Consider the following 24,315-nt stretch of genomic DNA (forward strand, 5'->3'; position numbering starts at 1 on the left):
CATTTTGTTGCTATACTGACTTATAATAGTGAGAATGGCGTCTCTGTCATTGCCACTCAGGGCTGGAATGCCTGCTATAGCTCTATGTACCTTTGGAGGAGCTGCACCAGAATCTCTTACCAGAACTGCTTAACGCTTTACGGCCCCACGTCACACACCAGCAACTCAGCAGCTGTAAGAAGAAGCAGCTCGGTATCTCAGCGTGGACATCATAGAGACATCAGAGGCTGCAAAGAGACAGAAGAAGATGCTGTTAGAGGAAGAGAGGAGGAGTGACATAGCAAGAGACCGGACAGTAAATCTCAGACTGGCTTTTACTCATTAGCGAGAGAGATAAAAGGATACAGGACCACGAGCATCTGACAGCAAAGTGTTCATCCCTGCCAGTGTTATTTATGAAAGATTGCAGTGATAGAAAACAGTCATTTAAAAGTGAAATAGTTCAGAACTGTAGGTTGGGCACAAGAGCAAAAACACCAATTCTCGCATAATGCTGTTTTACCGTCACATCAAGACAACAGAAAGTACATCATGTGTGGCCTAACAATCAGTCAGTTAGGGTGTTCACACTTGGCAGGTTTGGCTGGATTAATGTGAGCCCTAGAGCGACTGTTGTGTTACTGCACTTTGTTACAGCAAGTGTGAGCACTGCCATCTGGACTATGTGGCGCACCAAATAAGCAGACAGAGACCCCTTGAACAAACTGGCCACGATCTGCTTCCAAATCAACTCTGGTGTGGTTCTTTTGAAGTTACAGACCACATACAGGTACAAATACAGACCACAGACATCACAGAGCATCTTCCCTCATGTTTTTTCCTGATCCAGGTCTGGTTGCCCTGCAAGTCGAGTGTGAAAGCTGTTTCTGAACCTGGGTGCAGAACAGAGAATGAATCTCTAGTCCATCGGAAGTCAGTTTTCTGGGTTTCACTTCCAGCCAACTCTGATAGGTGCACTTTGTAGGTAGAAGCTATCAGCTCCCAGCGGCGCACGTGGGGCTGCAAGACTGATTCATTTTGTAACGTGACTGCTTCGACTCACGTCACATCCCTTTTCAGGTTTAGTGATGACCGCTCCTGCACCACTTGAGGGGTGGACTTTGTATCCCAGGTAGCAAACAGGTGAAGCTGTGCAGACCACTCTGCAAACGTGCATGCAGAAAAGTGATATATGGAATTGAGCTCATTCAATCCATGGTTCAGATCGCATTCTTGCGTGTGAAACAAAATCAGAGATAATGAGTCCCGCCGCCAAACAAGCCCAGAATCAATCCTGGGTGTGGACTCGAGCACTCAGGACAAGCGTGAAAAGACCCTTAGTGTGGTGCGCTTAATTGAAGTTAATGTTAAGGTTAGGTTTAGGATTCAGTTTAGGTAAAAGTTAAAGTCAAGACTAGGTTTGACATTAGGAATTAGTTTTGGAGGTAATGTAAGGTTAAGATTAGGTTTAGGATTTATTTATTTATTTATTTATTTTAAGTTTTGGTCAAAGTTAAGGTCAGGACTAACTTCAATCAGAAATGAAAACTAATGTTAAGATTTAGGACTCAGGTTAGGCAAACGATAAGGTGAGGATCAGCTTTGGGTTTAGGTTTAGATTATGGGTTGGAGTTAGGGTTCAGGTTAGATTTAACAGAATCCATTACATTCAGTTTAATATTCAGTTGCACTTAAAAGACGCTTAATTGAATGATAGTTATACACACTGTGAGCATCAACAAAACATCTACAGAAATAATGCTTGAAACAAGCAACATTAAAGAAGTTAAATCATATATGATATATGAATACATATTAGATATATTCAGTACGTTTAAGATGATTTCACTTGCCAGGATATCATTTATTACTGTGTGTACCTTCACTATCCCTCTGAGTCAAGCCTCCTCTCAAACTGAGAGTGAAACTACATCATCATCTCTCTCCTCAGGACGAGTGGAGCGGAGGATGGATGATCCAGGAGCTTCTCCACTCCACAGAAACTGCAGATTACAAGGGGCACTCTGTTATCCAGACGGATGGCCCGGCTCTTTTCTTTAACACATCACAGTGTAGAGTGGAGGAGTGCAGACAGAGAGCAGAGGAGAGCATCAATTCCACATCTTTCATTTGCTGGAGGATCAAATCAGTGCTGTTGGGTTTAAAACACTGAAGGAAAGAACCTTTGACTGAAAAACTTAAGGAATAAAATTTCTTTGCCTTGCTGAGCACAAAGTAGTTTGTTTTTAATAAAGTGGCCAGTGAGTGGAAGCACAAGGTAGGTGTTTCTAATAAAGTGGCCAGTGAGTGGAAGCACAAGGTAGGTGTTTCTAATAAAGTGGCCAGTGAGTGGAAGCACAAGGTAGGTGTTTCTAATAAAGTGGCCAGTGAGTGGAAGCACAAGGTGGGCGTTTCTACTAAAGTGCCCAGTGAGTGGAAGCACAAGGTGGGCGTTTCTACTAAAGTGGCCAGTGAGTGGAAGCACAAGGTGGGCGTTTCTACTAAAGTGGCCAGTGAGTGGAAGCACAAGGTGGGTGTTTCTACTAAAGTGGCCAGTGAGTGGAAGCACAAGGTGGGTGTTTCTAATAAAGTGGCCAGTGAGTGGAAGCACAAGGTGGGTGTTTCTACTAAAGTGGCCAGTGAGTGGAAGCACAAGGTGGGCGTTTCTACTAAAGTGGCCAGTGAGTGGAAGCACAAGTAACTGTTTCTAATAAAGTGGACAAACGCTTTACAACATTATTAACTCAGACACAGAAATTTGCTAGCTGACTTCATTTTTGCATAGTGTGCACAAGCAATCAAAACGTCTTTCATTCCAGACTGAAGCTGTGTCAGGCCACAGAGCTCTTGACGGATGGGAGTTTTTGAAATTATAAACAGGTAAGAGACTGAGGGACGACTCACTGTGCATTCGAGCCGTCATTCAGAATTCTGCATAAGGTTGAGTAAAAGCTTTTGATGAAAAAGCTGGATGACAAGGGGTTTTAGAGAAGGTTTAATGGCTGATGTAACAGCGACCGATGCAAAAGCACTACACAGCTGTCATATCATAGCAGTAGCGTGCTTTTATGGCTTCAGTCCTAAAATCTGATTGGCTGAGCTGCATTCAAAATGTTGTAAAAGGCTCAATATATACACAACGTGACCAATACATGATCAACTCACTGCTACTGAATTCTTTATTAATGCACTAACTCACTTATACCAGAGTGCTGTTAATGCACATTAAAGGAGTCATTTGTAGGATGACGCAACCTGTCGAACCCCTATTGCTCCTCCTCCCTCTTCACTTGTCCCCTCCTTACCAGTCTAGAAGAAACGTGAGTTTAGTGCTGAACTTCATCCCTTTACTCGCTGAGGCTCCAGCGGTGGAGAGCAGTGCCAAAGCTAACTCAGGCTAGCTGGGTAGCATGCCAACTTCAGTAGATATCTGAAACATGACACAAAAACATTGTTGACAATGTCAAAACTTATTTCTTCACATTCGGTTGGTAATTTTAACTAATTTTGAAATGTTTTAAATAAAAAAAATCCTGAATTGCATTTTTAATGTTACGCTGCTCATATCAATCAGAAAGTGTACAGATGAGGTAAGAATGCTGTTCTTTTAAACTGAACTTATTTTCTTAACAAACAGGCAAAAAGACAGAAGACAAAACAGCCGTGCCTCACAACGCCCTGGTCTGGGCGATCTCATTACCAGGTGGAATGTTCTGATGTTTTCAGGGCTGTGTGGACACAAATCTGATCTTTTCAAATCCAACAATTTCCTATGTGGTCCTAGTTCAGATGCGTATCCGATTCGTGGCCATGAGACCTTAATGTGAACCCTCAGATCTGAATTCATGTGCTTTCTTTTCCCCACTGCACCTGTGCCATCATTCAGCGTTACCATGGCAACAGCGCCAAACAGAAGTTAAAGCCTGTAAACGGTGGAAAAGCAGCACTTCTCACCTTTTTCACCTTCATCTTGCGCCAATAACGAATCAGAGTCAATTATCTTCAGAAGGCTCGTTCTGCTCGTTAGGTTAGGCTACGTTTACACAGCAGGTAAAAGTGGCCCAGATCCGATCTTTTTCCTCATATGCGACACAGATGTATCATTTGTGTGGCTGTGTGAACAGCAAAAATCGCAGAGTCTGAAATTTTCAATTCCGATTTGAGACGCTTTCATATGTGGTACTGAAACCCGATCCGTATCCGATCTGCGGCAATGCGACTCTGGCTGAACAGCCAGATCGGAATTCATGTGATTTTTGCGTCAGTACAACATAAAATTTGTCATTTTGCGCTGTTGAGACTGTTCAAAAAATAGAAGAAACTCATCGCAGCCGCTCCGAGTTTGAAGAGGTTTCGAACGAGCCGGCCGAGCATGGTCGGAGGAGCCCGAGCGCGGTCGGAGGAGCCCGAGCGTGGCTGGAGGAGCCCGAGCGCGGCCGGAGGAGCCCGAGCGCGGCCGGAGGAGCCCGAGCGCGGCCGGAGGAGCACGAGGCTGCAACGCCAGAGAGCAATTGAAACAATCCGAGGACACGAACCAAAGAAGAGGCCGTAGTCGAATACCAGGCACTTTTAACGGCCAACTCGAACACATTGTGTGTGATGAGCCCAACTGGACCACTGGAACTTCATAAGATGCTGGCGAAGACGAAACCAGGAACGACTAGTGTTCACTAGTCTTCATGACCGTTTACCTCTGGATGAGCCACGTGAAGTATATTGTTCTTCTGCGCATGCGGTTCGGTTTGGGAGCTGATCTGTTCAGACTGACGTCGCATACAGATCACATTTAAAAGACAGTGGGAACAAGCAAACAAAAAAAACGGATTTGGGCCACTTTTTGTGCTCATGAGGGTCATTTCAGGTCGCCGGTTTATTCAAACGAATGGCAGATTTGAATCCCTTATCTAGACTAGTGTGAACGATCATGTCGGAGATATCGGATTTCTGCAAAAAAATTTGATTTGAGTAATGAGGCTTGTAATGTGAATGTTGCTAAAGTCACAGTAACATGCAGCTTCCCATGGCTTATTGTTGTAAAATAGGTGTGCTGCATGCATTGTGACTATTCAGTTAATATAACACACTGAATTATAGAATTTACAGCCGTTTGTCTCTGTGTTTGCACACTGTGAGATTAGACCTCTGCATTTAACCCATCCGTGCAGTGAAACACACACATACACACTAGTGAACACACACACTAGGGGGCAGTGGGCACACTTGCCTGGAGCGGTGGGCAGCCCTATCCACTGCGCCCAGGGAGCAATTGGGGGTCAGGTGCCTTGCTCAAGGGTACTTCAGTCACGGACTGTCAGCCGAGGGGATTGAACCAGCAACCTTCTGGTCACAGGGCCGGTTCCCTAACCTCCAGCCCCCGACCGCCCCCACTGTGGGATATCAAGAGTCATAACACGGCACTCGCCATTTAGTGCTTCGTTGGTGAATTGTGGCTGAAAAGACACATGCACTATAGAATCTATAAATATCTACAAGGGCTTAAAGCAGTTCCCAAGTTATTCGTACAGTGTGAACAGCATTTCCATAAGAACTGAGGAACATGAGAACTGCCTATTTATACAGCAGCCATCCAGAAATAGTAACATGAAGAACACTGAAATGCTGCCTTTTATGTCTGCAGGGTCTGAAACCTGAGTCATTATTTAAACCATGTTTAGATGTTCAGTATCTCTAATAAACGTGATTATGTGGTTTCTGACTCTGTTTGACTCACTGTTATCTATAAACATGGACTAAAGTACACGCACATACCTTTAAGGGGCAGTCACGGGCCGGAGGTTAGGGAGTTGGCACTGTGACCGGAAGGTTGCCGGTTCGATCTCCCAGTGCCGACAGTCCATGACTGAGGTGTCCTTGAGCAAGTTTAGGGCATGGTGCAAGGTATGGCAGAGGGCACGTTGTATGGCATAGGGCACGGTTTGGGGCATGGTGTGGGATGCAGGTGGAAAGGTGAAGATGCAAGGAGTAGAGGTCGTAAAGGTGGATGACTTCAAATATCTTGGGTCAACCATCCAGAGCAATGGACAGTGCAAAAAAGAGGTGAGGAAGAGGGTGCAGGCAGGATGGAGTGGGTGGAGACGGATGTCAGGGCTGATGTGTGAGAGAAGGATAGCAGCAAGAGTGAAAGGGAAGGTTTACAAGACAGCAGTGTGTCCTGCTATGATGGTTTGGAGACTGTGGCTCTGTCTAAAAGACAGGAGGCTGAGCTGGAGGTGGTGGAGATGAAGATGCTGAGATTTTCGTTGGGAGTGACAAGGCTGGACAAGATTAGAAATTAGCAGATCAGAGGGACAGTGAAGGTGGAGCAGTTTGGAGATAAAGCCAGAGAGGCCAGGTTGAGATGGTTTGGACATGTGTTGAGGAGGAATAGTGGATATATTGGGCAAAGATTGTTGGAGATGGAGCTGCCGGGTAGAAGGAGAAGAGGTAGACCTCAGAGAAGGTTTATGGATGTAGTGAAGGTGGACATGGAGATGGTTGGTGTGAAAGTAGAGGAGGCAATGGATAGGGCAAGATGGAGGCAGATGATCCGCTGTGGCGACCCCTAAAGGGAGCAGCCGAAAGAAGAAGAAGCAGGGCACGTTGTAGGGCATAGTGTAAGGTATGGCATAGGGCACGGTTTAGGGCATGGTGTAAGGTATGGCACAGGGCATGTTGTAGGGCATGTGTAAGGCACCGAGCACTGAGCCTTGTGGGACACCAGTGGAGAGCCTGCATGGAGAGGATGTGAAGTTGTTGACATCAGAGCTGTCAAGCATGGGTTTCTTCAAGATGGGAAGTATTCTTGCAGTCTTGAAAGTTGATGGAACTTCACATGATGCCAAGGACTTGTTGATGAGAAAAGTGCTGAAGGGCAGTAGGTCCTTGGAGATTGACTGAAACAATGCAGATGGGATGGGATCCAGTGGACAGGTGGTTGGGTTACTGGATTTGATCAGTTGAAGGACAGCATCTGTGGAAAGAGAAGTAAAACAGTTTAAAGGACTGAGAATGAGAGGAGGCGGTCTAGTGGAAGGAGTGGGGACAGAGGGAAAAGACTGGTGGATTCCATCAACCTTCTCCTCAAAGAAGGTGACAAAATCCTTAGGGATGAGAGAACAGGGTGGAGGGGGGAGGAGGGTTGAGAAGAGAGCAGAGAATGTTGAAGAGCTTGCATGGATCAGATGCTGATGCTTCCAGTTTCCCTCTGTAGAAAGATGACTTTGCAGCAGTAACTTCGAGTGAGAACTTGGAAAGGAGAGATTGGTAGGAGTTAAGATCCGAGTTGAGCTGGGATTTCTTCCACCTTCTCTAAGCCTTCCTTGTTCAGTAAGAGAGAGGGAAAATGAGTCAGGATGGGGAAGGGTGGTCAGGATAGTTGAGGTGAAAGATGAGGAAGGAGTGGAGTGCAAGTTGCGCTGAGAAGAGGAGCACAAAGGGGTGGAATGGACAGGAGTAACAGGGAGGGAGAGTGAGAATGATAGGAAGTGGTGATCAGAGCGAGACATGGGAGTTACTGTCACATCCAGTGCGGAGGTAGGTCTGGTGAATATCAGGTCCAAAGCATTGCCTGCTTTGTGCGTTGGAGGAGTCTGGTTGAGGGTGAGGTCGAAGGATGATAGCAGTGGTAACAGGCAGGATGACTGCAGCTTGTCTGATGTCCCCCAAGAGTATGAGCAGGAGTTCATCGATGGAGAAGAGACTCAGAAGAGTGTCTAACTCATCAATGAAGTAGCCTAGAGGAGAGGGAGGATGATAAAGAACAATGATGTGAAGTTTAGTGGGGAAAGATACAGTGACAGCATGGTCCTCAAAGGAGGAAATTGAAAGATGAGAAAAAGCAAGTGGAGTGAAACGCCACTTTCTGGACAAGAGCAAACCTGCGCCACCACCCCTGCCAGACTGCCGTGGAGAATGGGAGAAGTGAAAGGCAGAGGACAGGGCTGTTGGAGTCGCCGAGTTCATGGGGGTGATCCAGGTCTCCGTCAATGCCAGGAAGTGTAGTGAATAGAAGGATGCGAGGGCTGAAATTCTGTCTTCTGCGCAACGGATCGGCAATTCCAGAGCCCACCTGCAACCCTGGTCTGAAATTCTGATGACCGCAGGGGATAGATGAGGTTACTGGAATTACGGGTCCTGTGACGATGAGTAGTTCTACATGATCTGTGGGATGAGACACAGTAATTAGGACATAAAAAGGTAATGAAGGATAACAAAGCAATACTTAGCCAAAGTTAAGCAGACACGTATCAGTCGAGGAATTACAGCGGCTACAGACCGCGGAACACCTCAATTTATCAGCCTTGTGACTGATAGTTCGGCCCCAACAGTTCACACCTTTGGCTAGCCTGAAACCACACCTGAAACTAGTAATTACAATTAAGAACTAGGTACTACAAGACAGCTTTGTAATTAACAGAGTCTAAGCTAGAGAAAGTCTCGACTCAGAGCCTACCTTTACCAGCAGAAAGACAGTATTCAATAAGACAAGCACACACAATAAGACAGTGTCTGACTTGATACTGTATATTAAATATTAAGATGTGAATGGGCTGGTTGGTTTACTCAGGAAAATAAATCTATTCAGAAATCATAAATATGCATGCAGATATCCTATCTTTTATTACTCATCCCTATAAAAATTGCATTAAAACTGCATTTTGCTTTTTGAGCAGGTAAAATAAAACATTAAGCACAATACGACAGGCTGAATAAAGCTGTAACTGCACCCACACTGACCGCTATCGATTTGGGTGTCCGGTAAATCAGTTAAAACTGCAGAAACTGTAAGAAACCCCTGCAGCAATAAAACTAATATTTACACCAAAACCTGGCCTTATATCAGTCCATATCGACTTAAATTCGCTGAAAAGGAAAACTAATATTGATCCAACAACAGCAGTTTAAATAGAGATGCTCAGTGTGAGAACGATGCAAATGCTGAATGTCAGAGAACGTGTTCTACACAAAGGAACATTTCTTCATTCATTTCAAAAACTTCTATTTGTTACGGAGCAACTTCATAAATTACCATGTGCTTTTTAGCTTGCTTGACAGATTCCTAACACCACCTTCGCCTACTTGTGTAAAATGATCAAATTGTAAGTCGCTCTGGATAAGAGCGTCAGCCAAATGCTGTAAATGTAAATATATTTGTATTATGATGGCATTCAATCATCAGTAACAGCTTCAGAGACACTTCATTAATAATAATAATAATAATAATAACAATAATCATTTTTATTTATGCTGGTGGCAACTCAAAGTGCTTTACACACAGCTGATAATGTTTTACAGTAATAGAAGAAGCTAGAAGTTTTCATTTAAAATCATATGACAACACAGATCAGATTAAAAGGATAAAGGGCTGTTTTAATGAAGCACTGAGTTAAAGAGCTGCGTTTTCAGATGTTTATTAAAAGTGAGCTCTGAGCTCAAAGGTCTAACACATTTTTGTAATTCGCGGAAGGTGTTTGCAGAAGGTCAATATCTGCAGATCATGAACAGACACACATTCAGGAGCTTTAAAAAACAGCATCAGAGCTTTAAAATCTCTCCTAAAAGATCCAGGCAGTCAGTGCAGCTTTTAAAATAACTGCAATAGCAAATATAAAAATGTATGTTTTATGAGTAGATTAATTAAATGAGCTACCTGTATGCTGCTGTAATGAATGCTGTTTTACAGGCTTACATTTCTTTTCCATCACTGGTCTGTTAAATTATTATTTTCATTAATTCAGTTGACAGAAAGTCTTATTCAGAGCAACAAGCAAACAGTAGATGGAAAAGCGACAAAGAGTCCACAGAGAGTCGGAAAATATTCATAACCTAAAAGACAACAGTCTTATCGCAGTCTAGATCTAATGCAAGTTTAACTCGGGGTGAAATGGAATAAAAATAATAACCTAAAATTTACATTTAACACAGGAAACATTCTTTTGAGATAAACAGATTAGGTAGTGGAATTCAACGCTGTCTTATTCAACACAAAACCCTTTTTTGTTAACGTCTGCAAACCACTATATTATACAACAAACCACTATGAATCTCTCTGTTTGCATCTCCAACACTCAATTATGGAGGAATTTTGAAATAGTGTTGGAGTTCCCCTTTAATTCTAAACTAGTAACAGTAATAAACAGTAATAAATTTATCATGGCAACATAAATCTGGTCAATAAATACAATATTTCTCATTAAGAGATTTTGAGAGAGGCTGAATGTGGACTAGCTTAGCTGGGATGGGGCTGATTGGATGAGGGACAAACTCGAAAACAGACAGCTGCTTAACTTTCGGTTCGTCCCTTGTCTAACCAACACGTCCAGCCTAGTTCAGTCTACGCTAGGCCCCGTCTAATAACCGTAGAGTGTCTGCTCCCCAAGGCATGCTGGGTAAATCTCAGTCCCTTTAGCTTCATGGCGGATTCGTGTCCATAATGCTGCGCTCTCCATCAGGAATCCTCCAGCAGGCTCTGGCTGAAGCACATAATCAGCTTTACGTCAATCGCAGTGTGCTGAACGCTAGCTGCTAAGTGGTGAGACTCAAAGACATGGACAGATTCACCATGTCTCTGTGCTGCCACTCCTCCATCCATCTACACATACAGACCACAGTACAGCGTCCTGCTGCTCTCGGAGAGCTGGAGAACTGCTGAGGAACTCCAGAGCTAACAGTAACGTTGCTGTATATGATGGTGCGGTTCACTTACGGACTGTAAACACAATGAATTAATACCATACTACAGCAGTTCAGTGTGGAAAAATGTCCTGCTCAGATTTCTGTTCACCAACATGCAGCAACATGCAGCTCTGGAGCAACATGCAGCTCTTTTACTGCCCTGTTGTGGCTCCACAGCAGAATTTGATTTGTAGGTAAAAATAAAATAAACACCTTTGCAGTAAAATAAACACTGGAGTTAATGTAGAACTGCCGATTCACCCTTTAACCCTGAAGATCGACGCATAGCAACCATAGTAGAGTGTAACAGAACCAAGTAGCTGGCAAATGAGAACCTGACTTGTGAAAAATCGAGAGGTATTTTAGAAGTTATTCTACTTTAGTGGAAAAGTTTCCTGCCAGAGATGCGAGAAAAGCAGCTACAGCTGAGCTAAAGCTTAAAGCAGAGCAAAGCAAGTCTGTGTTTTCATTTATATGTTATATTATTTGCCTACACTAGCAGATTAGAACATACTAAGACATATTTACTGCCAAGATGATAAAATGGACAAAAATGTAGTGGCTCTTAAAGTACTTACTTTTGTTGAAAGTATAAAAAGGCTCATCTTAACATTTGGGTTGCGACCCCTGCTTTACACAAATACGGTATTTGGCTGACGCTCTTATCCAGAGCGACTTATAATTTGATTATTGTTACACAGGTAGGCCAAGGCAGTGTTAGGAGTCTTGCCCAAGGACCCTTATTGGTATAGTGTAGGGTGTTTGCCCAGGTGGGGGATTGAACCCCAGTCTACAGTATAGAAGGCAGAGGTGTTACCCACTACACCAACCAACCAACCATTACACTGTTTCAGCTGTGTTGCTAACACTAACTCGTTATAAGCTTTTTTGAATGATTGACAGAGTGAACAGAGTGATTGAGTGTTAATCACAGAGTGTTAATGAATAATCATTGACTGTAATGCTGCTCGCATGGAGCACCAAGTGTACTGATGAAGAAAGAGCCCGGTTCTGTTTAAACTGAGGGACTGACGACTTATTTTCTTAACTAGATCGAGGCTGATCAGCTATCTAACAGGCTAAACTACTCCATCATTAATATCACAGGCTTGAATTAAAGCACTTACGGTATGATTAACTGTAAAACTGCAGTTTAAAAGTCTAAAAAATTCACTTGAATTTGATCACAGAGCTGTAAATCAGCCAGCCTGCACCTTTATTAACACACAATCCTTTTACAGCATCAACACTGAGGTGAGGATTTCAGAGAGCCCTTGAGGCTGCCTGGCCGCTCTCAACAGAGACACAGAACAAAGCGCAAGTGTCTTAATGAAGCGCAAAAAGTGCAGACGAATCAGAGCTCGTAAGCAAATCTCCTGATAATCACCATATCCTCACTGCAGACATGAAAACTGAATAATTCAGCTTTATGAGGGACACAAGAAAGAGGTCCAGGAATAAGTGTCTCATTCAGGGCCGGTAATGAGGGGAGAATGACAATGATAGTAGAAACGGTAAGGAGACTCCATGAGCTGTGAAGAAGGACATTTCCTTATAAAGAAATGGTAGGTGTTCTCCAGGGCGTCTCTCAACAGAACCAGTCAAAAGTTTAGACACACCTGACTGTTTTCCAAAATGTTGGAGACAATTTATTCTAAGGCCTTAAATACAAATTAGTTTCTAAGACAAATTTGTAAAATATTGAATCGTTTGTGCTTTTATGTGGAGCAAAAGTGTAAACTGGGGATGAGTCTGTGGTGAGAAACATGCAGCTGAGCTTAAACTGTAAAGAGTGACCTGAAAAATGGATATAAACATTCTAAACATGAGCTCTTATTTACCTGTGTTTACACTAGGGCTGCACCATAAATCATATTTTTACTGTTATCGAGTTTGTGTGTATATGTATTTATTTGGTTTCTAGCCTTTATAGAAAAAGCTGTTGAGTGAATGCTGACAGTTTCTCAGCCCTTCAGTGCACAAAAAATGTGATCTCAGTTCTGATGTATGTAGTTGTTAGTATTTAATTTCTTGTTTTTTGGCAGAGTTGTACACTGTAGTTTTATAATTTTATATTTTGATATTTGTTTAAAGAGAGATTAGTTAGATTTCTGTTCACACTGTCAACTGTCAACTGATCATCATCTGGTGGTGAGTTTGATCAGATGGCAAGAAAAACTGATGGTCAGACCCGGTAGGCCCTAGCGAATAGCTATATTCGGATATTGTCGGTCAGTGGAAGGAGAACTTTGAAGAACTCCTTAATCCAGGAGACACGCCTCCCTCACAGAAGAAAGGGGACAGGAGGGTGTGTCACACTGCTCAGCCTCCCTGGGAAAGTCTATGCCAAGGTGCTGGAAAGGAGAATCCGACCGATAGTTGAACTTCAGATTGAGGAGGAACAATGTGGGTTTTGTCCCGGCCGTGGAACTATGGACACATGGAACTATGGACCAGCTTTTCACCCTCTCACGGATTGTTGAGGAGGCATGGGAGTTTGCCAACCCAGTCTACATGTGTTTTGTGGATTTGGAGAAGGCTTACGACTGGGTTCCTCGAGATATCTTGTGGGAGGTCCTCCGGGAGTATGGGGTACTGGGGCTACTACTCCAGGGCATTCAATCTCTGTACTCCCAGAGAGCTGTGTTCGTATACTCAGTCGGACTCTTTCAGTGTTAGCATTGAGCAGGGTTGTGCCCTGTCTCCACTCCTGTTCATGATATTCATGGACAGGGCGTCAAGCCGGGGTCAGGAGGGCATTGTGTGTGGAGGCCGGAGGGTGGCATCTCTGCTATTTGCAGATGATGTTGTTCTTTTGGCTGAATCACATGGATCCCTCCAGCTGCGTGTGAAGCGGTTGGTATGCGGATCAGCACCTCCAAATCTGAGTCCATGGTCTTAGCCCGGAAAAGGATGGCATGCCCACTCCAGGTAAGGGATAAGGACCTGCCCCAGGTGGAGGAGTTTAAGTATCTCAAGGTCTTGTTCACGAGGGATGGGAAGAGGGACGGTGAGATCGGCCGCAGGCTGGAGCAGGCGGCAGCAGTAATGCGGTCACTGTACCGGACTGTAGTGGTGAAGAGGGAGCTGAGCCAAAAGGCCAAAGCTCTCTGTTTACCAGTTGGTCTACATCCCTACCCTCTCCTGTGGTCATGAGCTGTGGGTAATGACCGAAAGAATGAGATCGCGAATACAAGTGGTGGAAATGAGCTTCCTTCACAGGGTGGCAGCTACACTCTATTTGATAGGGTGAGGAGCTTGGCCATCTGGGAGGAGCTCAGAGTAGAGCCGCTACTGCTCCGCATTGAGAGGAGCCACCTGAGGTGGTTCGGGCATCTGATTCGGATGCCCCCTGGATGCCTCCAGGTGGGGGTGTACCAGGCACGGCCTACCAGAATAAGGCCCCGGGGGAGGGATTACATTTCCAAGTTGGCCTGGGAGCGGCTTGGGCTCCCCAGGAATGAGCTGGAGGAAGTTGCGGAGGACAGGGTCATCTGGGATTCTCTGCTCTCCCAACTGCTACTGCGACCCTATCTGGATTAAGCAGTTAACGACAATGAGGATGATAATAAAAGAAGCTGAACTCAGTTTGTTTTTCTACTGAAAGTCGACCCATTTTTCCCCAAATCTGGGCTATAATCTATAAACAAACGATGTCTCTTCAGTGATCTGCTCTGTAAAAATTATTTTTATAAAATAATACGAAGAGCGTCTAAGATTTTTGGCTTTCAGCAATAAATTGTAAGCACATAGCAATATGTGTAAATCATAAAACACATGTTCTGTTCATTTCAGGGGAGCTTTTACAAAACAAATAAATAAATAAATGAAATTAAAATTTACATTCATTTAATGCAGTTACTGAATAATTTGCCATACTTTTTGGGGAAAAGTACAATATATCTTGAAACACCACAATATATCTTGGAGAATAAGTTCTTCCAGGTGAAAAGTTCATATTTGTACCTTTTCATAACTGAATGTTTTAAAGCAGAGCAGTAGAGTAAAAGCCTGGAGGCGAGGCGAGGCAGGGTGTGTGGAGTCAGTACAGCTTAGAACAGATCATTTCAGTGGATTATGGTTCAGTTATGTTCCCTGAATAAAGGTACCGAGAATTATTCTTGAGGGTTCCACCCCAGTGACAGTTAGTACCTAAATTTCTGAGAGTGTACCAGACTTCAGTTTGAGCTGCCTACCTGGGGAATGACTGCAGATTGTGAAAATGTGTTGCAAGTGGCAAATTGAGGTTAAAATTGGGTGATGAATGGCACAGTGTAGGTCTAGCTTTAGCTACGACCTGCTGGTGCAACTGGCCCCTGTTGCCTTTTTCACTGTGGGAACCTTTCATTATGAATGGACCAACAGAAATCATTACTTGCAATAAAGTCTCCTGATATTAATCGTTTTAGTAACACTAACTGTGAACAGGTGCAGACCTAATGCTAATATCATTTTACACTGTGCTGTTTGAAAGACGTTACAGACGTTTTAATACTTCTATAATATAGAAGATTGTTTTTTCATACAAACATTCCCTGTGAGAGAACCCCTCTTAAATCATGGACTGGGGGGAAGAAACACACACAGTAAGATCCCCCCAATCCCCCCAATCCCCCACCCATCCCCCTCCAGCACAGTCTATCAAATGCGCTCCTTTTATGAGCCTGCCCAGGAAAAAAAAATCCATTACCTGGGGTACAAATCAATTCCAGATAAAGGTAATTTATTGTTGGACTTCTCATTTCAAATGGTACTTGAGGACTTGTTATGGTTGGAAGAACATCATGCCCAGGCAAAGCCATCAGTCTTGTTTTATTTAAAACTTTTCCCGCTATCACCACTGCCTCGATAGCTCAGACACCGGCTGAAATAAATTACGGCAGCATGGCTGTGCTCACTCCCTCGCTCTTCTGGGGAATCTCTTTCATTCTGAAAGCCTCAGCGGGAGGAACAAGGAAGACTGTAAAACCGAGCTGGAGCAGTTTTCTCCACAACACTGCAAAAAGAGCGTCACTGGCGATCCTGGTAAATCCAAAACTTCCCTGGAGAAAATAAAGTTACAGAGAAAAAAAATTATTTTAATTAAAGATGCTAAAATTTGATTTCTTTTTTAAAAAAAATATATATTTTATTTTTACAGCATACTGAGAATGTATATAATTTTACCATTGTACCAATTACATGTAAGGAAGTACCTGCATCAAGCATGCTAATGCTAAAGCCAGCAATCACAATTTGCATAACATTAATTAATGACCGATCATTTACATTTATTTTTAGCGGCATTAGCTTACCCCCGTTGCTCGCTAGCAGCTCAACGCATAATGAACACAGTTCATCTCATAATAGAGTTTCTGATTACAACCCCATGTGCATAAAAGTTGGGGCGCTGGGCAAAACGGAAATAAAAACAAAATTCAATGATGCACAAATTATGTAAAGCCTATATTTAATTGAGAAAATAGTATAAAGACAATATATCAAATGTTGAAACTGAGAAATTGTAAGGGTGAGAGAGTCGCGGATGAACGCAGATCGGTAAGCAGCGTGACTTTAATAAACGGTCGAAGTATCAATAGAGCAAAACAGAATCGTGGTCAAAGTCCAAGCGAAGGTCAAAAAGGTACAGATCCAACACGACAAAGGCAGAGGTATCCAAAATAGGGGCAAGGCAAAAAACGAAAGTCAGCGAACCAATACGTCAGTCCAGACGCATGAAAACAAACAGCACAAAGATAAAAGCTCTGTAAGGTTCAGCGGAACAATACTTCACATTGTAGCTGTGCAATGTCTGGGCTTAAATAGCCCAACCTTAGAGTCCCATCTAATCTATTGCAGGTGCAAGTCCTTAATAATCAGGAGACTTAGATCTCCGCCAGGAGTGGGGTGGGGAGTATGAAGTCACGTGAGACTCCAGAGGACTCTGGGAATTGGAGTCCCTGGATCCGAGTGCGTGACAGAAATTTTATTGTTTGACTTGATGCCAAGAACATTTTCCAAAAAAGAGGACAGCAAAGTGCTGGTAAAGTTATATAAAGCTTAAAAAAAACACTGGTGGTTGATTGGCAACAGGTCAGTAACTTCACTGGGTATAAAAACAGCATCACAGAGAGCTAAAGGTGAGGAGGGGTTCACCACTCTGTGAAAGACGGCACCATCAAATAGTGCAACAATTCAAGAATAACATTCATCAATGTAAACATGTGCTTTTCATCATCTACAGTACATAATATCGTTAAAAGATTCAGAGAATCTTCAAGGGACAAGACAAAAACCAGCATTTGCTGGCCGTGATCTGTGGGCGCTCAGGCAGCGCTGCATTAAAGCCAGACATGATTCTCTAGTGGAAATCACTGCATGGGCTCAGAAACACGGTCTGTGAACACAGTTCGCCATGCAAACCACACATGCAAGTTAAAACGGTATCATGCAAAGAAGAAACTGTATATAAACAGGATCCAGAAAAACCGCCAACTTCCCAACTTTAAATGGGCCCAAGCTCATTTAAAATGGACTGAGGCAAAGTAGAAAAGTGTCCTGTGGTCTGACAAATCAAAAATTTAAATTCTTTTTGGAAATAATGGACACGGCATCCTTCAGGCTAAAGACCTCCCAGCTTGTTATTAGCACACAGCTCAAAAGCATCCATGATGGTATGAGGGAGAATTAGTGCACGTGGTATGGGTGACATGCACATTTGTTCACCATTAATGCTGAACAAAATATACAGGTTTTGGAAACATATGCTCCCATCCAGACAGCATCTTTTTCTGGGAAGGCCTTGCATATTTCAGCAAGACACATAGTGCATCCATCAAGACAGCAGGGCTTTCACCATTAGAAAATATTTGGCGCATCACGAAAAGTCCAGCAAAGAAGACCCAGGCAGCTAGAATCCTATATCAGACAAGAATGGGACAAGATTCCTCTCCCAACACTCCAGCTATTGGTCTCTTCACTTCCCAGACATTTACAGATGGTTGTTAAAAGAGGAAGGCATGCTACACAATAGCAGACACGCCCCTGTCCCAACTTTTTTGAGATGCGTTGCTGCCATTAATTTCTAAATGAGTTAACGTTTTTCATAAAATGGTAAAATGTCTCACTTTCAACATCTGGTATGTGCTCTATGATCTATTGTGAATAAAATATGGTTCTATGAGATTCGCAAATCAATGCATTCTGTTTTTATTTACATTAATTTACATTTTGCACAACGTCCCAACTTTTTTGGAATTGGGGTTGTATTTGAATAATGCTAATTGTTGGCCGTTTCTTGTATTGTTAACAACTATTGTTTCTTGGTCCTTTTATTAGACCAAACAAGAATTTAATTACTGTTGTAACCAATTATTGTGAGGATGTTGTTGCAGTTCAAAATCAATATAAACAAGATTTTCTTCCACTGACGGCCATGCCTTAAAAATGCAACCAATACATTGGTTTGCCAATATAAATAATCACATTTTTATTATTTTTCTCTGCTTTATGAAACAAAACGGTTTCAAAACGTACCGTTCAGTCCCCACGCTGCAAAGACAGCCCAGTTTGAAGTCATCACGGTGATGTGATGTCATGAAAATCAACACATTTGCATATATCTGTTTATAACACTGATGTTATAAGCAGTGTTTTGGCCAGCTGAACAAGGGTAGCCAATCGGAACAGCTCATTTACCTATTTCAGTCTTAAAGGCTCAGCAATCAAAACAGCTTGTTTAATTCTTAAAATAAGGCTTGAAAGTGTTAATGTAGAAATGAACTATGATTACAAAAAAAACACACAAATATAATGTAGAAAATGTAGGAAAGGCGCTTTAAAACTATTTCACGTCCAGTTTCTTATAAAGAACATAGCACCTACACTCTTGAGGACAGTGATACTCATTCTGTCATTTAGCAATGGTCTATCTGTGTTGATAAATGTGATAAACACGGCCATGCTGCTATGCTAATGGAGAAATAGCCTCTGAGCTGTCTGCTGGCTCACAAATTACCAACAAAGGGAAGCCAAAACCTCTCATTAAGTTTGACTGACACAAAGCATGAAAAAAATTGTTTTCCAGCCACAGAATATTATGATAAATTAATGTAGCGCTACATGCTTTTTCATCAAAGATGAAAAGTTAGTTTTCAAGCGAATGTGCATTCAAATCATTTTAACTTGTTGACCCTTGCTCTGAGTGTTACAGGAAAAGATTGTTGTTGGAAAGTCACACTGGCTCTCCATGCTTTAGAATGACGCTGCACTGTGAAGGACAGATGTGGAGATACACAGTAATGACCGTTCTCCTTATTACAGCACATTCATTACACTCCTCCAGCCTCTATGAGGTGAACGCAGGGCTGCAGCTGACGAACAGAGGCGCTGGCTAGGCCTGTAAACAGCTGAGACTCAGCAAAACAAAATATACTGCCATTGTTAAAGTCTTCTGCACATTTCCTCTCTGTTCACATCAACCATCTTTCCACATGTCTCCTCTCTAATGATGGATCATATGAACATTATAGAGCTTGTTAAATGAAACAGTAGAAGCCGTATCGCCCCCTACGCTTCCTGTAGAGTATTACAGTCTGTCAGAGCGACTGTGTGGATCATATGAACATTATAGAGCTTGTTAAATGAAACAGTAGAAGCCGTATCGCCCCCTACGCTTCCTGTAGAGTATTACAGTCTGTCAGAGCGACTGTGTGGATCATATGAACATTATACAGCTTTTTAAATGAAACAGTAGAAGCCGTATCGCCCCCTACGCTTCCTGTAGTGTATTACAGTCTGTCAGAGCGACTGTGTGGATCATATGAACATTATAGAGCTTTTTAAATGAAACAGTAGAAGCCGTATCGCCCCCTACGCTTCCTGTAGTGTATTACAGTCTGTCAGAGCGACTGTGTGGATCATATGAACATTATAGAGCTTTTTAAATGAAACAGTAGAAGCCGTATCGCCCCCTACGCTTCCTGTAGTGTATTACAGTCTGTCAGAGCGACTGTGTGGATAAATATGAACATTATAGAGCTTTTTAAATGAAGCAGTAGAAGCCGTATCGCCCCCTACGCTTCCTGTAGTGTATTACAGTCTGTCAGAGTGACTGTGTGGATCATATGAACATTATAGAGCTTTTTAATTGAAACAGTAGAAGCCGTATCGCCCCCTACGCTTCCTGTAGTGTATTACAGTCTGTCAGAGCGACTGTGTGGATCATATGAACATTATAGAGCTTTTTAAATGAAACAGTAGAAGCCGTATCGCCCCCTACACTTCCTGTAGTGTATTACAGTCTGTCAGAGCGACTGTGTGGATCATATGAACATTATAGAGCTTGTTAAATGAAACAGTAGAAGCCGTATCGCCCCCTACGCTTCCTGTAGTGTATTACAGTCTGTCAGAGCGACTGTGTGGATCATATGAACATTATAGAGCTTTTTAAATGAAACAGTAGAAGCCGTATCGCCCCCTACGCTTCCTGTAGTGTATTACAGTCTGTCAGAGCGACTGTGTGGATAAATATGAACATTATAGAGCTTTTTAAATGAAACAGTAGAAGCCGTATCGCCCCCTACGCTTCCTGTAGTGTATTACAGTCTGTCAGAGCGACTGTGTGGATCATATGAACATTATAGAGCTTTTTAAAGGAAACAGTAGAAGCCGTATCGCCCCCTACGCTTCCTGTAGTGTATTACAGTCTGTCAGAGCGACTGTGTGGATCATATGAACATTATAGAGCTTTTTAAATGAAACAGTAGAAGCCGTATCGCCCCCTACGCTTCCGGTAGTGTATTACAGTCTGTCAGAGCGACTGTGTGGATCATATGAACATTATAGAGCTTTTTAAACGAAACAGTAGAAGCCGTATCGCCCCCTACGCTTCCTGTAGTGTATTACAGTCTGTCAGAGTGACTGTGTGGATCATATGAACATTATAGAGCTTTTTAAATGAAACAGTAGAAGCCGTATCGCCCCCTACACTTCCTGTAGTGTATTACAGTCTGTCAGAGTGACTGTGTGGATCAGATGAACATTATAGAGCTTGTTAAATGAAACAGTAGAAGCCGTATCGCCCCCTACGCTTCCTGTAGTGTATTACAGTCTGTCAGAGCGACTGTGTGGATCATATGAACATTATAGAGCTTTTTAAATGAAACAGTAGAAGCCGTATCGCCCCCTACGCTTCCTGTAGTGTATTACAGTCTGTCAGAGTGACTGTGTGGATCAGATGAACATTATAGAGCTTGTTAAATGAAACAGTAGAAGCCGTATCGCCCCCTACGCTTCCTGTAGTGTATTACAGTCTGTCAGAGCGACTGTGTGGATCATATGAACATTATAGAGCTTTTTAAATGAAACAGTAGAAGCCGTATCGCCCCCTACACTTCCTGTAGCGTATTACAGTCTGTCAGAGTGACTGTGTGGATCAGATGAACATTATAGAGCTTGTTAAATGAAACAGTAGAAGCCGTATCGCCCCCTACGCTTCCTGTAGTGTATTACAGTCTGTCAGAGCGACTGTGTGGATCATATGAACATTATAGAGCTTTTTAAATGAAACAGTAGAAGCCGTATCGCCCCCTACGCTTCCTGTAGTGTATTACAGTCTGTCAGAGTGACTGTGTGGATCATATGAAAATTACAGTACATGTTTGTTTCTCAGCGTCATTTCAGTGTCACTCAGTGTCAACTAATTGCTGTAGCTTTGTATAAAGGTTTATTAAATCACTGACTAAACACGGTCAGTTATCCTTCTAAATATGGAAATTAATATTTATTTATATGGTTATATATTTTTAAGGTAATGCAAAGTGCTTTATATTAATAAAAGCAAAAAGATCATTGAGCATGGTTTGATAAAGTGTAGACTACTAGAGCCTGAGTGTAAACATTGTTTTACCTGTCTTCTACATCTGATAACCAAATTTAGATGTGAGCATGTTATATAATACAAAACTGTATGACATGATCTGTAAGCTGTTTTATACTCCCCCTGTGTATTATAGGCATTTGGACGTGGTCTTGCATTGTTGACTCCTCTGGTACATTAAACTCTCTCACTCATCGCTCAGACACGTCTAGGAAACTTTAATGCACGTCCTGCAGCTACAGGACAGAACTGCCCAGATAAACTCACACACAGTTAAAGACAACATCACTTATTATAATAGCTTCAAATATAGGAGAAATGTTGTTTTTACTTACATGATTGGCCCAAAAAGTAACAGATAGATATGCATACAGACAGACAGACAGACAGACAGACAGACAGATAGAGACAGACAGACAGACAGCCAGACAGACAGCCAGACAGCCAGACAGACAGATAGAGACAGACAGACAGACAGCCAGACAGACAGCCAGACAGCCAGACAGACAGACAGATAGATAGATAGATAGTGGCCGCTCAGGGCTTCACCTATCTTTGACTGCCCTCCATTGTCCCAGATCAAGGCTTTGTGGGCGAGTGACAGCAAGGATTTGAGAAAACAGCAGTGAGTCTTACCCTCATGTTCACTTCACCTTAAAATCTTATGCAAACTTAAGGACATGTCTAGCCTGCTATAGGCTAAGAACGGGGAAAGTAATCTTAGACTAACGTTCGGCTCAGAGCCCTAAAAATACAGGCCTGGAAAATAACACAGAAAAACAAATCTTTCAGGCTCATGTGGATTCATTTCTTCGTCTGTCGACTTTAGCCTATCGAAATGAGAAAAGGCCAGTGATGATGATAATAATAATAATAACGGTGAATGTCCTCCCTTAGTGAGAGGAGATGGGAGCGTTATTTTGTTCCCCCCGTCGTACGACCTCGCTGATGACTCAGAATACATAAATGGCAGAACAATACAGACTGATTTTGTGCTTCTTCTCATGCTGTTGTTCAATCACCACCCTGGGAATTTGGTTTTCAGAATCCATTTTCATCCAGCTGCAAGGGCGAGAGACAGAGAGAGAGAGAGGGAGAGGGAGAGGGAGATAAATGAAGAGAATCCATGCTGAACATGAGCAACAGACAACTTGTTCAGGGGACAAGAGACATGAGGAATTAGCAGGGTAGAGCAGAGACAATGTATTGTGTAGGCAGACAATATGAGGCAATTTATCGTTATGAGACATTAATTCATCACTGAACAAATGGGCCAAATGCCGCTGCATATTTTTGTCTTCAATTAGCTTCTCCCAAAGCAGATTAGAAGCTGTGATATGGAGGTCAGACTAAATGAGGAGCGCTACAGTAAGTACAATATGCCATTTTAGCAGAGCTGTATTGTAGGCAATCAAACAATAACATTCTAGGGAACACAAGCATGAAACTTGCATATCTGTGTGTGTATCTTTGTGATGATCCAGTGCAGAAATCCAGTTCAAACCCTTCTGAATCCGTAGAGCCGCCCTTTCCATTCCGTCTCATCACGGGATCCTACGACGCTCACATCTGGAGTTATGAGCCTATGAAGAGGGGTTGAGATACACATCATCTGCCTCTGACCGTGGAACTGGTGGATTCGTGTGTCTGTCTACATTCTGTGTGAAACTGACCGACGGGCACTCAGGAAAGCACTGAGGACTGACCGACACGCCGGAAACCCTTCATTCTTCATTCAGTCCACATCGGAGACTCGTGTGAAATGGTGTGCAGAGAGTTCACAGCTGCTGAAGTTGCTGCAGCAGGTTTGGAAAGTCTATGAGTCTACGGTTAGGGTTAGATTTAGGTGTAGTATTATTTAGCTACAGTAACACAAAAATCGATAAAAACCTATGGACGTCTTGATATGTATAGCAAGACGTGTGTGTGTGTGTGTGTGTGTGTAGACCCTTTTTGAAGTTTATAGAATCTCCTTGTGATGAAAAGACTGAAAGAAGGACCATTATTCTTGTACAGAACCTCTACATTAGGGACATCTCTTTATTAAACACAGTTTTTTGGGAGAACAGACATCATTCAAAAAACTCTTTGTGGTTTCTTCAGAGAGCTGGTGTTTCTGAGAGTGCAGGCCAAAGGCACCAAATAAACTGGCAATGTTTACCAGTTACCAGTTTCATTGCTATGAAAGATTCATAAATCCTGGAAGAGCCTGAAGAGGAGATTCTTAGTGGAAAGTGTTCAGAGATGCAGCAGTTTGAACTCGATTGTGACACTTGTTCTACCACTGAAGGGCAAAAACACTAAAACAAAGATTTTGTCTTGCCAGCATGTTTTAACTTAAAGAATAACATGCTAGAAGTTCTGGAATAAAGAATCTGAGTTGCTGCCCAACAGTGCTGTCCTGAACCAAATCTTAAGAAGAGCCTTAAAGAAAGCCCTTCCAACAAAAATCAAACTACTTGGGGAGCCACAACATTTTATTTCCATTTCATTGAAGAAACTGTGGCGGAGGGCAGCTCCGTCAATAGATATATATAGCGGCGGAGGGGCTCCGTCACAGAAACCTTTTACAATCTTGGCTGAAAATATGTCTTAATTTGTGCTAATGTGCTATTACAGGCTAAAAATACAACATAAAGAAAAATGCAGGCTACTTTGCTCTGCTTTAATCTTTAGCTTAACTATAGCTGCTTTTCTCACATCTCCAGCAAGCGGAACAGTTTCTTGTAAAATGTCTCTCAACGTTGAAGGAGGCTGAAGTCAGCTTCTCATTCGCCAGCTTCTTCCCGTTCCACCTTAAATGG

The 24,315-nt window shown here is 42.7% G+C and overlaps 1 protein-coding gene across 1 annotated transcript in view; it reads right to left on the minus strand.

The window, feature by feature from the left end:
• Nucleotides 1–3,376: 3,376 nt before the first annotated feature.
• slc6a5 (solute carrier family 6 member 5) overlaps nt 3,377–24,315 on the minus strand; it is a 114,769-nt gene continuing 93,830 nt past the window's right edge. Inside the window, exons 14-16 of the mRNA XM_037545143.1 lie at nt 7,547–7,712; nt 4,339–4,471; nt 3,377–3,409 (exon numbers count right to left, since the gene is read on the minus strand). Of these exons, the coding sequence (XP_037401040.1) occupies nt 3,377–3,409; nt 4,339–4,471; nt 7,547–7,712 (332 nt within the window). The remainder of the gene's footprint in view (nt 3,410–4,338; nt 4,472–7,546; nt 7,713–24,315) is intronic.

The sequence above is a fragment of the Pygocentrus nattereri genome, chromosome 15 (genome assembly GCF_015220715.1).
Source record: "Pygocentrus nattereri isolate fPygNat1 chromosome 15, fPygNat1.pri, whole genome shotgun sequence".
Lineage (NCBI taxonomy): Eukaryota > Metazoa > Chordata > Actinopteri > Characiformes > Serrasalmidae > Pygocentrus > Pygocentrus nattereri.